At 56.7% G+C, this 13,629-nt stretch overlaps 1 protein-coding gene across 5 annotated transcripts in view; it reads left to right on the top strand.

Moving 5' to 3' along the window:
• Positions 1–13,629, top strand: part of FAM131C (family with sequence similarity 131 member C) — a 41,868-nt gene that overhangs the window by 15,772 nt on the left and 12,467 nt on the right. Inside the window, exon 1 of one of the 5 annotated variants that reach the window (XR_009456188.1) lies at positions 6,719–10,720. The exons of 2 other annotated variants lie outside the window; for them this stretch is intronic. Coding sequence is in view for 2 of the 3 variants with exons in the window: in XM_059716261.1 (XP_059572244.1) it covers positions 10,699–10,720 (22 nt within the window). In the remaining variant the exon portion in view is untranslated. Of the gene's footprint in view, positions 1–6,718; positions 10,721–13,629 lie in introns of those variants that run through there. 2 more of the 5 variants (XM_059716261.1, XM_014597939.3) reach the window with 2 other exon arrangements.

Raw genomic sequence — 13,629 nt, 5'->3', positions numbered from 1 at the left:
CACCGAGTCACCCACGGCTTTCCCAGGGGTTACCACTCCTGCCAGCCGACAGCCAAATCCCGTCAGGCAAAGGAGATGCCTGCAGAGTCCCTGCAAAAAGCCAGGCTCTGGTCGCCCTCCCTCCCACGCTGGTCTGCAGTCCCACTGGTCCATGCACCCCGGGAGCAGCCGGTGCCACCCTCTGTGCCCTGCTCTGATGGAGCCCACGAAGCCGTGGGCAGGACGGGGAGGGATGCTGCAGCGGCTTCCCGGTGGCTTGCTGGCAGGAGACTCCTAACAAAGCCCAGCTGGTGTCAGGTGGAGCTGGGCCTGATCTCCGAAGCTACCCCAGCAGGCGTGCAAACTCCCGATCATAGTCAGCACGTTAATGAACCAGCATGAGAAACCTGCAGCTCTTCACTAACGAACCAGGAAGCACACGGCGAAGGCTGGGGCTTGCAGGCTGGGGATGGCGTTTTAGCAAATTCCTTCTGCTAGCCCTGGCTCCCGCTCCCGCCGGGGCTGGACTCCCCAGGTGAAGGCTGCAGGGGACATGAGCTCCTCGGGCGGTTCCTGGCCTCTGCCCCGCTGGCAGGCGGAGACGCCATGCAGGCCACAGATGGGGAGCAGCAGAAAGGCAGCAAGCCTCTGCCCAGAGCTGAGACCTCCCTGGAGCATGAAAAGGGGTCCCTGGGCTCATGTTGCTACTCATCTGAACCCAGCACACTTTCCTGCCTATGCAGGGGGTCGGACTCAATGATCTATCGAGGTCCCTTCCGACCCTAACATCTATGAATCCAAGCATCCCACAGCACCCCTGGGTCCCTTAGGAGTCTATAACTCACAGATGCCTGCAGGATGCCCCAACCCCGTCCCCAGCCCGGGTCCACAACAGAAGCATCCTCCTCCTCTCCTGGGGTACTCAAACCCTCTCCCCCATCACAACATGCTGCGTACTGGCACGAGCCACCCCCAGCCCCGGCATTGACAGGAGGGAGGTGTGGGTGGCAGGACATAAATCGCTGCCAGTCCCCAGGGAGGGCACCGCACTCAGCCACGGTTGTTGGACACTGGACCCCCATGTGCCCTTCTTGAGCTAAAGGGTCTGCAGCAGTGGTAGGTTGTTATAGTGCCCCATGGGGAGCCAGTAAGGGAGACACGGTCCCGGCTACAAACACACCCGTGGAGTCGGAGCATGGCAGGATCCGCAGGAGGCGGCGATGGGGATCTCAAGGGAGCGGCAGCTTGGAAGAAGGCTGGTGGGTGCCAGCCCCGGGCACCCTGGCAATAAGGCAGCCCAGCGGGAAGCCTTCTCGACAAAGCCATGAGCCAGGTCCGTGCCCCGCTGCCAGGGGATGAACTCTGAGGAATGGGCGCCGGGAACCAGTTCTGCTCTGGGGAGCAAACAAACAAACAGGAGACGCGGGTGAGCTCCCAGGTGATTCACGGGCCTCGGGGCACCTGCCATGGGATCCACCCGCGCTGCCAGGGCTCTCCGCTTTTCCAGGAACCCCGTGAGCCAGGCCCACCCCGGGAGACGCAACTTCCTTTGCGGCACGAGGAACTGCTCCGGGGTCTGCCCTCGAGGACTAGCCCTGAGCCCACACCCGGCACTGGGGGCTGAGGTCTGGGTCCAGGCTGGCCCTTTCCTCATGGAGGAGAGGGGCTCCCTGGCCGAGATGGCCATGCCGCTTGGACCCCAGCACCTGCCAGTGACTCCGCCGAATCGGGGCCTCGCTCGCCAGCCCCGGGGCAGCGCAGCTGCTTCCTTGCTGCTCTGCTTGTTGCATGGTTGGTGGTGACAGTTGCTTCTATAGCAATGGGCTGGGCAGGGGGGAAAAGGAGTGTGTCTTTCCCCCTGCACCAAGGAGAAGCAGGCTGCAGGGACCCAGGCCAAGGCTGTTAGCCCCTTGCTGCTGGTCCGGTCCCCTCTCCAGTTCAGGGGAGCTCCAGGCAATGTAAGGCCCCAACATTGCCCACAACCCCTTATCACGCAGGTGGGGAAACTGAGGCACGGTTATCATCCAAAAGGGTGATATCAGCATGGGGTCTGGGATCCCCAGGATGTCATGTTGCTTCCCCTGCTGCTTTTGATCCTGGCCAAAATGCTGTTTTGCTTTCAAAGCGGAGCTGGAACGACCCCGAAATGTTTGGGGCAAGACTTGGTAGCCAGGCGGGTTGCTTTCCAATGAGACCTTCAGCGCTTCCTACGTGATACGAGCTTGGTGGATCTCAGTCTAGTTCCCACCGGGCTTGGTGGCCACATCACAGCCCCCTGTTCCCACCACTGCTAGTCTCCGCGGATAGCAGGGTCAGTCTTGGGGAAGCCAAGAACCGAATGGAAGCTGAAATCCCCTCCGACTCCTTGCAGTGTTTCCAACAGGGCAGCCCTGAGGTCCATGTGCAACGAGCTTCTCCTGTCATTGCCTGGACGGACCACCCTGGTCCCCAGGGCCATGCAGGGCTGGGACTCCAGCCCAGCCCTTCCTCCAGATGTAAAATCGCTCAGAAAAGGTCAATGGCTCACACTTATTCCTAAGCTGTTTGTAGTGGCTCGGCTCGGCTCAGCTCTGGGGGCTGGGTGTTTGCTTAGCGCTGCTGGAGAGGCAGCAAGGAGACAGAGCCCTTTCTTTCTGTCCGCACCCCTGCCGGGGCGAAATGTCTAGGAGTGTTGACACTGCCGAATGTCATCATCCCAGCACCGAAACTCGGGGCCGCTCTGGTTGAAAGCTACGGATGTTTGGCCTCAAAAAACCCAAACGTCCGTCAACGGTTTCATCCCAAACTCCGGAAGCGTCACCCAGCTCAGGTCCAAAGACCCCAGCTCACACATACAACGGCGACCTGCCCTTGCCGCCCCGGGGGCTGATCTGCAACAACCTTCTGCCCACGCACATCACTCAAGCTGCAAGCGACACTTGATGTCGTGGCCTGGATGTACAGAAATGCTGATTTCTCAGCCCAAGGGGCCTAAAGCCAATGCAGCGAAAGCCGTCGTTTTAGCTAAAGCAGCTTCGGGCGCGTTTGTGCCGAATTGTTGCCTGCATGCCAGCTCAGGCCGACTTGCTAAAAAGAGGACAGGATAAATCCACAATAAAACCGACTGATACATCCATGCCAGCTACACGAAACTCAGCCCTCAAATACCAGGTTGCAATCAAACAATTGAAACAAAACCTCTGAGCATGCCATCTCCTTCCTCATGCTGGTTGAGTGTGCGTGTCCTCTGCCCTAACCGGTGGGGACAATAGCAAGTTTTAATCCCTTCCTCAAATAGAGGTGGACCAGAAACACACACACACACACACCCAGGAGGTACCTTAAAAACAAGGAATCCAGCCAAATGGGTCAGGATGACTGGATTGAGGTGCCTGTCACCATCGCAGCCTGAGGTCCCTTCTCAAAAGGTCACTGCTCTAGCAGATCTGCTATGATGGCTGGAAGGGACGCTGCCCTTGACCCCCGGGGACTACAAACCCAGCTCCTTGATGCACTCCCTGCCACCCCGCCCCAACCAGCTCCCTCGCTGTCCCCACTCCTTTTTTCCAGCCAGCTCGTTTCGGTGATTCACGACTCGCCGAGGCACGGTGACAAGTTAATTGCTAAGCATGAGAGGAATCCTCAGCCTAGGAGCACATGGGTTGCAGCGCTTCAGCCGCCTTCGGCAGGGCTGGAACATGGGCAGGGGGGTGGGGGTTGCCCCCCTGGGAAGGACAAGGGTCCTTCAGTCTGGGCATCAACATCCCCCACTAGAGACTAAGCCAAGGGGGCAGATCCAGATCCACAGTCCCTAAGAAGCATTTGTGCATCGAATTGCCAGGGGCTCAGATCATCTTATCAGGACAGGGTGTGGTGCAGACAGCCAGCCGCCCTGGACCTCTGCAAAGACAGGTCCTCGCTTGGAGGGGCTGCAGGCTGTGATGTGGGAAAGAGAGATGTGCAGGGTGCAGGCTTCGGCTGGAGGTCATCGGGCTGCAGAGGCATCAAGAGCTACAGAGGTGCAGAGCCGCGCCGCTCGGGAAGCTCCCTGGGGCAGGGGGTGGCACTGCCAACACGCTCGCTGCAACCAGAGTCGCTGCTTCGCCCTGAGCCCCTGCACAGAGCAGCACTGTGACGGGCCATCTCCGGGCTAGCAGGCAGGCTGGAGGGTGCAGGCCAGGATGGAGGGGCAGAGGCAATGCATTTGGACCCTAATAGGTTCGTACCCAGAGACTGAGCTGGAGCTTCCTGGCTTCGCGAGGCCTCGGACATGGCTGGAAGTCCACCCAGACCTCCACCGTGGCCTCTCCTTTTCCTCCTGGGCGCAGCCCCTAGCAGGCTCATGCCGAAGGACACAACCCCCCCGCTCATTACTGTCTTCCCTCCCCACCATGTGGCTCGAGGACTAACGAGCTCCTTGTCCATCACCCCTCTTTCAGTGCAGCATGCCATGGGTCACGCGCCCCTCCGAGGGGTTGGTCCACTAGAGGATAATAGCCACGAGCGAACGGAGTTGCTCCTTTAGCTGCAGTGGTTGAGGTCTGAGGTGGCGACCCCCGGCAGGACGTGCAGCTGCTGACCCCAGGGGGTGGTCCACGGCCACCACTGTTTTTACCTAGGAAACTCCAACCAGCAGCATGTCCTGGGAAGCCAACGTGGAGATGGGCAAAGCCCCCAGCTGCGATGCTGCTTCACCAACAGCCTTTCTGATGTCAGTAGCAGGATGTGCATAGCGGAGGTGGATCACATCCCTGCCCTGGTCCTCAGCCCCAGGCAACGGGTGAGATGGGAGTTAAGTGCCCAGCTCTTTGGCTGGGATGATGTATTTGGGGCTGGTCCTGCTTGGAGCAGCGGGTTGGACTAGATGTGACCTCCTGAGGTCCCTTCCCACCTTCGTTTTCTATGACTCTTAACTCCTATGGGTGTTCAGGGTCACAGGGGTGCACAGCTCCCCTGGAAAGTCACACCCCATGCTCCTGCTGATAGGCAGAGCTAGGCCCCAGCTGCCAAGTTTTGGAGTCTGAAGGTTTGGGTTTTGGGCCCAGCTCTGGTTTTTGGGATGGAACAACCAGTCTGGGACCAAGGCAAAAACTCTGTGACTGTGAGTCGAGGTGGGCTGAAGGTTTGGGTCACGTTGAAAAGGCAATGCTGGGGATACTTTGAGCTTATCCCAAAAGAACCAGCGTCCTCACCAGGGCCCTCGAGAGGCAGTGCAGCATCCCGGGCAGCACCAGGGTGGAGGTAGTGCAGGGGGGCAGAACAGGCAAAGTACCAGGAAAGCTGACCTGGGATATGGCTGATGAAGAGTTAAAGCATAGAGCCATGCTAATGATAGTCATGATTATTTATTAATGATCCATTGCCGTAATTTGCCAATGCATATGTTTCTTTATGGAGCTTTATGTAACTCCGTCTTGAATCAAGTAGCCAGGGCATAAGCATTAAGTGTCCCTGAGCCTGTTGCACTGGTTAAGTGCATTTTCCAGCCCCTTCCAGCGAAGTATCAGGAGCTGATGGGTGCTGTGGAAATGCCAGCTGGTGAGAACGCCAGGGTGGCTTTAACGAGACAGCTCTTTTCATGCCTTTCATAGAAGAGGCCACATCCAAAGCTGCTCTGGTTATGAAATCCCATCTTTAACTAACCCAGTGCAAATCCATGGGAGAGTGGGACTTCCTCAGCGTCAGACAGCGAGGCAGCGGCAGGGCCAGGAGGAGGACCCACAAGTCCCACCATCCTCAGCTGCACTTTGATCACGCACAGACAACGCTATTCACCTTCCTTGGGGTGGACCATGGCCCAGGCAATGGGAGACATCCTGATAATACAGCCGCCCGGATTGGGCCCATCAGGCTAATACAGCTAATGACATCTTGTCTTACTCTCAGAGGAGGTCTGGACCAAAATACTTGTATTATTTGGAGAAGATGCACTGCACCTCCTGGCTGCCTGTCTCTGAGGCTTCAAGCCGCAGGGCTTGTGTCTGGGCTGGTCAGTCAAATATTAGCCTTGGGCAAAGTAACAGGAGAGCTGACTGGGGATATGGCTGATGAAGAATTCAAGCACAGGGCCATACTAATGATGGTCATGATGATTTCTTAACAACCTGTTGCTGTAATTTGCCAGTGCACGTGTTTCTTTATGGGACGTGTGGCTTGTCCAACAAGCCTGGCTTCGTTTTTGGATGAGATTGGTTGGCATAGACTTTTGCAAAACATTTGCCTTGCCCTAGGTGACAGGCTACTTAGAGATGAGCAGGGTGCCGGACCCGCCACGTGGATGGAGACCTGGCTCGCTGGCAGGTACCAGCTGGGAAGTAAGCACTGCCCGGCGAAATCAGATTTCAGCTGCACACTATCCCATACTCTCCTCCATGAGCTAGAAGTAAAAAAGCGGGGAAAAACCACTGCTGGTACATTTGCAGATGACACACAGATTGGTAGAGTGGAAAGGGTATAAAGCAGGAAAACACTGAAATATTTTGGTTTTGGTCCAGTTTGACCCAGAATGATTTCCCCCACCCTCCCACCCCCAGTGTTTTGTGAGAAAACTGAAACTTTTTGATTGGGGGTTGGCCTAAAAGCATGGGTTTTATTTATTAACTGTTCAGTTTGGCCAGAGAACCAAGATGTTATTTATTTGCACAGCCCTGTCCCCAAGTTCCTCATTTTGCTTCCTCTTAGCTTTGCCAAATCTTCCCAAGCACAGAGCCCTGAAACGAGCAGCACTTTCAAGGGAGGGAGAGGCGCTGGGGGTTGGGGGGAGAGTGGAGGGAGCCCATTGACAGCGATGATGTTCTGCGAAGACGGAGGCAGAGCGTGGCTTTGCTGGGAGGAAGGCTGGGACAACCCTGCCCAGTGCTCTTGGCGTGGGCTTGCTTTGGGCTTCAAACCCTGCTATGCACACATTGCTTCCCTCCCAAGCCTGAGCTGTGACCTCGCAGCGATGGGACGCTAGAACAGAGGCCGCCCGAAAGCCAGAGCTGGGAGCAGCAGGGAGTCATTGATCTTTTCCAGCATCGTTTTTTTACGAGGGTCATTTCCCTGGTGCAAGATGGCCCTCTGCCGGAGAAACCGAGCACCAGCCGGATATTTGAGGATACTCCCCCAGGCAGAGCATCAGCTGAACAAGACTGCACAGGCCTGCCGGTGACAGAGCAGGAAAACCACGCGTCTTTCTTTCGTCATCCGGTGGCAGAGACCAGAGAGGCAGCGTCACCTCGCAGCTAGAGGATGCCTCATTTCTACGCTCAGCTCAGCGAGCAAATCACACCCCTGCCTCAGTTTCCCCATGTGCACCATGATACTTGCCTAGGGCCCAGTGGAGATGAGGGGTCCTAATGTATCCAGAAATGCACTGAGATCCTTGGAGGAGAGCTGCTGGGATCCCCTTGCCCCCCGTCTGCACAGAAATGTCGCTTACAGAATTCCCCCGCCGCTAAGTCTTGGACATGGCAGTAGTGTCCTGAGCGGGTCGTGGCCACCCAGCACCTGCCTCTGGTCAGGGTGAAGGCAGGATTTTGTTGGGAACAGACAGGCAAGGGCTGCCTTGAGCTCATGCTCAGAGCTATGAGGACAGGACTGAGCCTGGCTGGGTCTCCGGTCTCAGAAACGTATGACTTCCCCGGCGTGAGTTAGGTAAAGGCGCTAGCCACAGGCGCAGAAAGGAGGGCAGGGAGCGACACCAGCCGGCACGGCCGCTGCTGGTTTGGGGCAGACTGACAGCTGCGGCACACCTGGGAGCCATCAAGGACCTGGCTACAGCTCCTTGATCCCCTGCCTGAGCCCATCACAGCAGCCTGGGGGCTGCTCTAGTTTGCTGCAGGGGGTGACGGTCCCCGAGGGCCACGTACCAGCTGGGGCTTGCCAGAGCCTGTGTGCTCCAGGCACCCCCAACTCCACCCCAGCACCATGGGCTGAGGGGCAACTGCTTCCCCTGGGCCCCTGGGGTGCCGCACACCAGAGAAATGCTTGGTGGAGGGGTCTGCTCTCTGTGCCCTGCCTTGCTCCCGAGTTGTTGTTACCTCTCATTGAGCTTTACAGGCACAGACAGTGCATTTGCCCCTAGAAGCATTATAATGGAAGGCCCAAAAACCAACCAACACAGACCCCCTCCCTGCTCCTAGTGATGGCCTGGGCCCCAGGATCGGGGCCTGCGTCTGATGCAGCCACAAACAGGAGGCGGGGAAGCGAAAGGCTAAGACTAGAGCCACTGAGTCGTGCAACTCGCTCCCGGCCTTTTCCCGGCTCTCGTTTTCATGGTTTGGATTTGTTCTCGCCGATTTGGGGCTGTCGGATTGTAATGCCGCAACCCTGAGAGCTAAATGCAGCTGATGGGGGTTTTGGACAGCTCTAAGAGGAGCCAAGACATGTGCATGCGTGTGCAGCTGTGTAAGTTGGTGTGTGCACAGGTGCGTAAGTGCGTTCAACTCACCTGCTATTATTAATTCCTCAACACACCTGGGGAAGAGCAGTTTTCTCCAGGGAATAAACCTGCAGCCCTCAAGCACTCGTCTTGACATCTCTTCCCCTTCCAAATGGCTGAGGAGTGGGTGGGATCGTCCTGTTTGTGCCCTTAGCTGTGTGTGCAAAAGCAGGTGCTCAGAAAGTGTTGCCAGTACCCAAATGCTCACTCAACCCCAAATGAGGAAGGTCTCATAGTTTTGAGAGATTTGTCTCCTACAAGCTACCTGCAGCGGTGATGCTGCCAGGGACCTGCATAAAATACTGCTGGCGAAGGGGAGAAGCATCAGGCCCAGCATGTCTCCCGTGGGGCCGGTTTAACTACCCAAGCATATTTCTTCCGGCGCCTTGTCAGAGATGAGGGTCACAGAGGAAGGACCCAGGCGCCGCGGCCTCTAGCCAGAGCAGCACGTCTGCCCCTCTCGGAGGAGCCCGAGCAAGGCCCAGCGGCAGACGCCACTGAGTCACTTCTTGCTATTTTAAGCCCGATGCAGCAGAAAAAGCAGAGCAACCCCTATTATTTTATAAGCCGAGGAGAGAGACTGTACAGAAAGCAACAGGCCTCGCCTCCCCGAAGTACAGTGCAAACGAGGAGCTTGCAACCTAACAAGCTAATCGACCACTGCTGCTCTGGTGCCAGTGGTGCTGGGTGCTGTGCAGGTGCGACTTGTGCACCAACGAGCTTGCAAACCATATAGCCCAAGAAGGGACAGGGACACCCACTGACAAGATGACTTGCCTCCAATTAGTGGCAGGATGGGGAATAGCCCCACCTCACCCCCAACCACCTCTCACTGTCCCCACCAGCTCACAGCCCCTTGATAAACCAGGTTAGATTCAGATCCAGCCTGACAGAGCGGCTCAGGGGATCGCTGTCTTTTCCATGGCAGGCAGCACATCTCAGGGGCCCCTACCTCCTGTTTACCATCACTCTCCATCCCTCGGGCCCCTACGGAGACTGCTCAGAGGAAAAAAAAATGCAGCGTGTAGTTTTAGCTTTTCACTGCAAATCGACAGCTGGAAATGGAGGACGCAGGCTTCTCCCTGTGCCCAGCCCATTCTCTGTGGACCGTCCATAAGAGCTCTGGGACCACCGGCGATCAAGAGATCACAGCCTGAGCCCTTTGGGGTTGGATCAGAGAAAGGAAGACTGACTGACTGAGGCATGACTGGAGTGGCACCATCCTCCTTTATCTGCCTTCTGCTTAAGGGGAGGGCACACCATGGGCATGGACACAGATCCATGCATAAAACCGCACCTGAGCACCCTGTCCCAGTCTCTGTGGACAGAATGGATTTGGCCAGTCACTAAAGAGACCCCAAGACAGGCAAACAACTCCGTCCTTTGCCCCTAGGCAGACCTTATATTTGTGATGCCGGTCATCTCCCACATGCTGCCTCTGGGCAATGCTGGAGTAGCTTGTGAGCGTTACAGTTTGCCTGCTCATGGCCAGCCCAGCTCACAGGGATGATCAGGGATAGGAGCCAGGTGCAGAATCAGGGCCCTCCGCCTCGAGTTGAGCACCCCGACTTTCACATCCACAACAGCCCATGGAAAAGCAAAGCTATATTTTGCCTCAATTCCCATTGCTTCCATCTTAGCACATGGGTGCGAGGTAGGGGGTGGAGTCCTCAGTGTTGCTTTACCCCGGGGGCTGAGATGGCAGCTGGCTCTGGGGTGGGAGGCAGCATGTGGGCCTCCTCCTATTTAAAACCAAGGCAGCTCGGTGGCAGCCCCTGCTGGGACCAGTGTCGGCAAGAAGCGGATTGGGCCTGCCGCTTTCTCTTCCCGCGCAACAAGTGGCCTCCCCTCCCAGCCCTGCGCCGGGGAAGACAAAAGGCCCGTTGTGCATCCCGTGAGCCGTGCGAGAGAGCAGCGAGCGAGAGGGGAGGTGGCTACAGCCATGCGAATCCCCGAGGAGCCCTGACTGGCAGAGACCTGCCTTTATTACAATTTCCCTTCCCCTCCGTGCGCGTGTCTGGCTCTTCTCTGCGCGGTACCCCCCCATGCCATCTGCCTCCTCGCTCTGCGCTGCTCGCTGGGGAAAATTACACGGTTGCCTGCAAACTTCGGGGAGCGAGCGGGTAGCGGGGAGAAGGAAGGGGACGTGCGTGCGGGCAGAGGACAAAAATTAGGAGGGAGAGCTGGTTGTGGGGGGGAGATTGGATTCCTTCCTCAGCACTTCAGGCAGGCGGCAGAGCTGGCGTGGGAACAAATGAGCCCCGGGGAGGAGAGATGAGACCCCATCCCTCCAGGAAGAAGAGAAGAAGCCCCCCGTGATGGGGTCCTGCATGTCCAAAGGTGAGCACCATGCAGCGTGGGAGGGCGGGCAGGGGTCTGGGCATTAATGGGGCGGGCAGTAAATGTGCCCAGCTGGTGATCTGCCCCCCAGATGCGGGGCTGCCCCTCCTGTGCTATTCTAGCCAGCCCCCATGGGGCAGGGGGAAGGCTAGAGGGTGGAAAGGGAGTATTACAGAGACTCTGGCTGTCAGGGGAAGGCAGGTATCGCGTCGCCTTATCCCCTGGGAGTGGCTCGCCCGAGGCTGGGCTGGGCAAAGAGGGCAGGGAGGTTTTCCAAAGAGCCGCTCTGCCCTCAGCCCAGGGACGGCTGCTGGGGATTGAGTCCTGCCCTGGGGACATGAGCCCCCTTGCTCCAGCTGCTCATTAACAGGTCAGGAAGAAACTTCCCTGAGGGGCAGGCGATGTTGCCTCCCGGCGCGGAGCTGGCCGCTTCCAGAGATGGGACATGGGGCTGGGCTCGGTTGGGCTTGGCTGACTTCTCACCTCCCAAACGCCAGCCCTCCGGCATCTCACTCCAGGGGAGGCTGCAGACCCTGCTAAGGCAACTCCTGCCTTGCTGTATGCTCCCAGCCAGGCACCCTGCTCCTAACCCCGGAGAAATGACAGCTTGTCAGGCCCCGGGGACAATCACGAGGGCCGATGGCATCACTCCTATCCCCAGAAGGGACATTAGGTGCCAGTTGGGAAGTCTGGAAGAAGCGAGTGACAGGGTCATGAACCCTGTTATTTGCATCGGTGTAAGTCCATGGAGCAACGAGGCTGACACCAGCATATGGTCGATCAGAATTGGGCCCTGAATCTCTCTCTCTCACTCCCCAGGGGGGTTTCATGCAGTGAAAAAGCCGGCAGCAAGCTGAGCTACGGTGGTTAAAGTGGATCGACCGGGGAGTCTGGTCCCACAGACCTGGCCAGTCCTTCTGCTGTATTTATTATAGAGGGTGTTTTGCAAGGGATTTGTAGCAATCATTTCATTTAGCAATGAAATGCAGCCACCACTGGGGACCAGCACAGCATTGTCCATGGGAACCTATTACCATCATGCAGCCGGCAGGGAGGGAAATGGAGAAGGGTGTTATGTCCAGCTGAAGCAGCAAGAGGATTGATGGGGGGTGACCCCAGTAGAATTTAACCCGCGGGCTTGGCTGAAGCACCTTGGGCTAGTAATAATTAGCAATGAAGACTTTGTTTTATGCAACTCCCCAGTGCTAAAGGACTACAGGGGAAGCATCTTAGCCAGGACCAGGGGGAAGCCAATAAGGAGGTTTTGGGGTTTTGCTAGGTGAAAGGAACTGGGATAGGGAGAAGGACAGCGAGGACGATCACCAGGCCTGTCGGACCAGGAAATTCCCCCGGTCCACGATGATGCCAGCTCCTTCTGCTCCTACCCTTGGTGCGTGAGGACAACTCAGGGACTAGCTCCCTATTTAATGACTGGGTCCTCAAGGCTGCCCGTTGTGCAGGCTGTAGGTATCAGCAGAGGAGGAAAAACTCACTCCACAGCTGCCAACAAACAGCTCTCAGGTCGTACCAAGTTGTCGGTCATGACTGAGTCAACCTGAGTTCAAACTGGAGGCCAAGAAGCCCATTAGAGACACCATCCCACCCAGAACCAGGTTATCAAGCGCACAACACGCAGAAGGGAAAGCAGGTTGTCCGCGTCTCCAACACTCGCTGTCCCTTAGTGCACGGCTGGACTGTGACAGCCAGCTGTCACTCACCATCCCGCCGTGAGCAGCACTACCACCTTGACCTTAGACGTGACAGCGGGAGCCAGGCATGCCTCACCTGTCGCTGTAGTCAGCTCCTTTTGTGCTGAAATACTCTCGATCATCACAGCAAACTCAGGAAGAATGAAAGAGCGCATGCCCTGGCCACGTTCCAGGTCTATGCGAGCTCTTCCTCCGCTTTCCAAGCAATTATGGGGCAAATCATTGTTGGCTGTTGGCATGATGCTTGAACACTAAGGAATAAGGTAGGGCTTTAAATCCTGATGGACCCAGGTCAGAAACCCCCAGATCTTACACCGAGACCCAGGCAGGGATATCAGACAGCTGCACAGCTCACAGCTAAGTAATGCAGACCAAGGGATGGGGGGCAAGGGATTAGGTAACCTCATCCTAGGAGAAAAAACAAGGATTTAGGAGTAGGGGGAGATTGTGTCTCAGGTCTGAATTGGGCAAAGCATGAATGAAAAGCTTGGGATGGGGGGATCAGCTCCTCCTTACACAACCTCTTCTTTAGCAGTTAGTGTTAGGCTCCAGCCTGCTCCAGGGTGCATGCGTGCATGCGTGCAACGAGAACTGTGCCCCCACTAACAGCGGGGTGTTATGTTGGCCGTGGCCAGTCGATCCTGTTCCCACCAGGAAGCCCAGGGGTGGGAAATGTTTGCCTATGAATGGAAATATGAATTTCAGCTTGCTGGTGTGAAGTTGTCTTTCTGACCCAGGACCCACCAGCCAAAGATCTGGGCCAGAAACATGGCTTTGTGCAGTGAAATCCTGTCTGAGCTGAAGCCTGTTCACTGGGTGGGGGGAAAGGATGAGGAGTGTCACTAGGTTTCATCTCCCCATGGTCAGGTTATTGGCTGAGCTCCTCTGACTGCAATCAGCAGTGACACAGACTCCAATGCAATTATGCTGATTTAGGCCAGCTGAGGATCTAGCCCGTTGACTTCCAAGGGGCTGCATTGATTTGCACCTGTTTAAGATCTGGCTCATGGCTTTAAAGAAGAAAAAAAGTGGAGCAGCAAAGCCTAGGGAAAACGAACTCCAAGCAGAATGTTTCTTGAGAAAGGCTGCCCGGCCCCGACTGCTCTGGGGCTGATGAACAAGGGAGGGGGAGAAGGTTAAGTGCTGCTAATTGTCTTTAGTAGCGGCTTCTAATTTTGCTTGGCAGCACTCCAGAAGGAT

Source organism: Alligator mississippiensis, chromosome 13 (genome assembly GCF_030867095.1).
Source record: "Alligator mississippiensis isolate rAllMis1 chromosome 13, rAllMis1, whole genome shotgun sequence".
NCBI classification, from domain to species: domain Eukaryota; kingdom Metazoa; phylum Chordata; order Crocodylia; family Alligatoridae; genus Alligator; species Alligator mississippiensis.
This window is presented reverse-complemented; position numbering and strand designations above follow the sequence as displayed.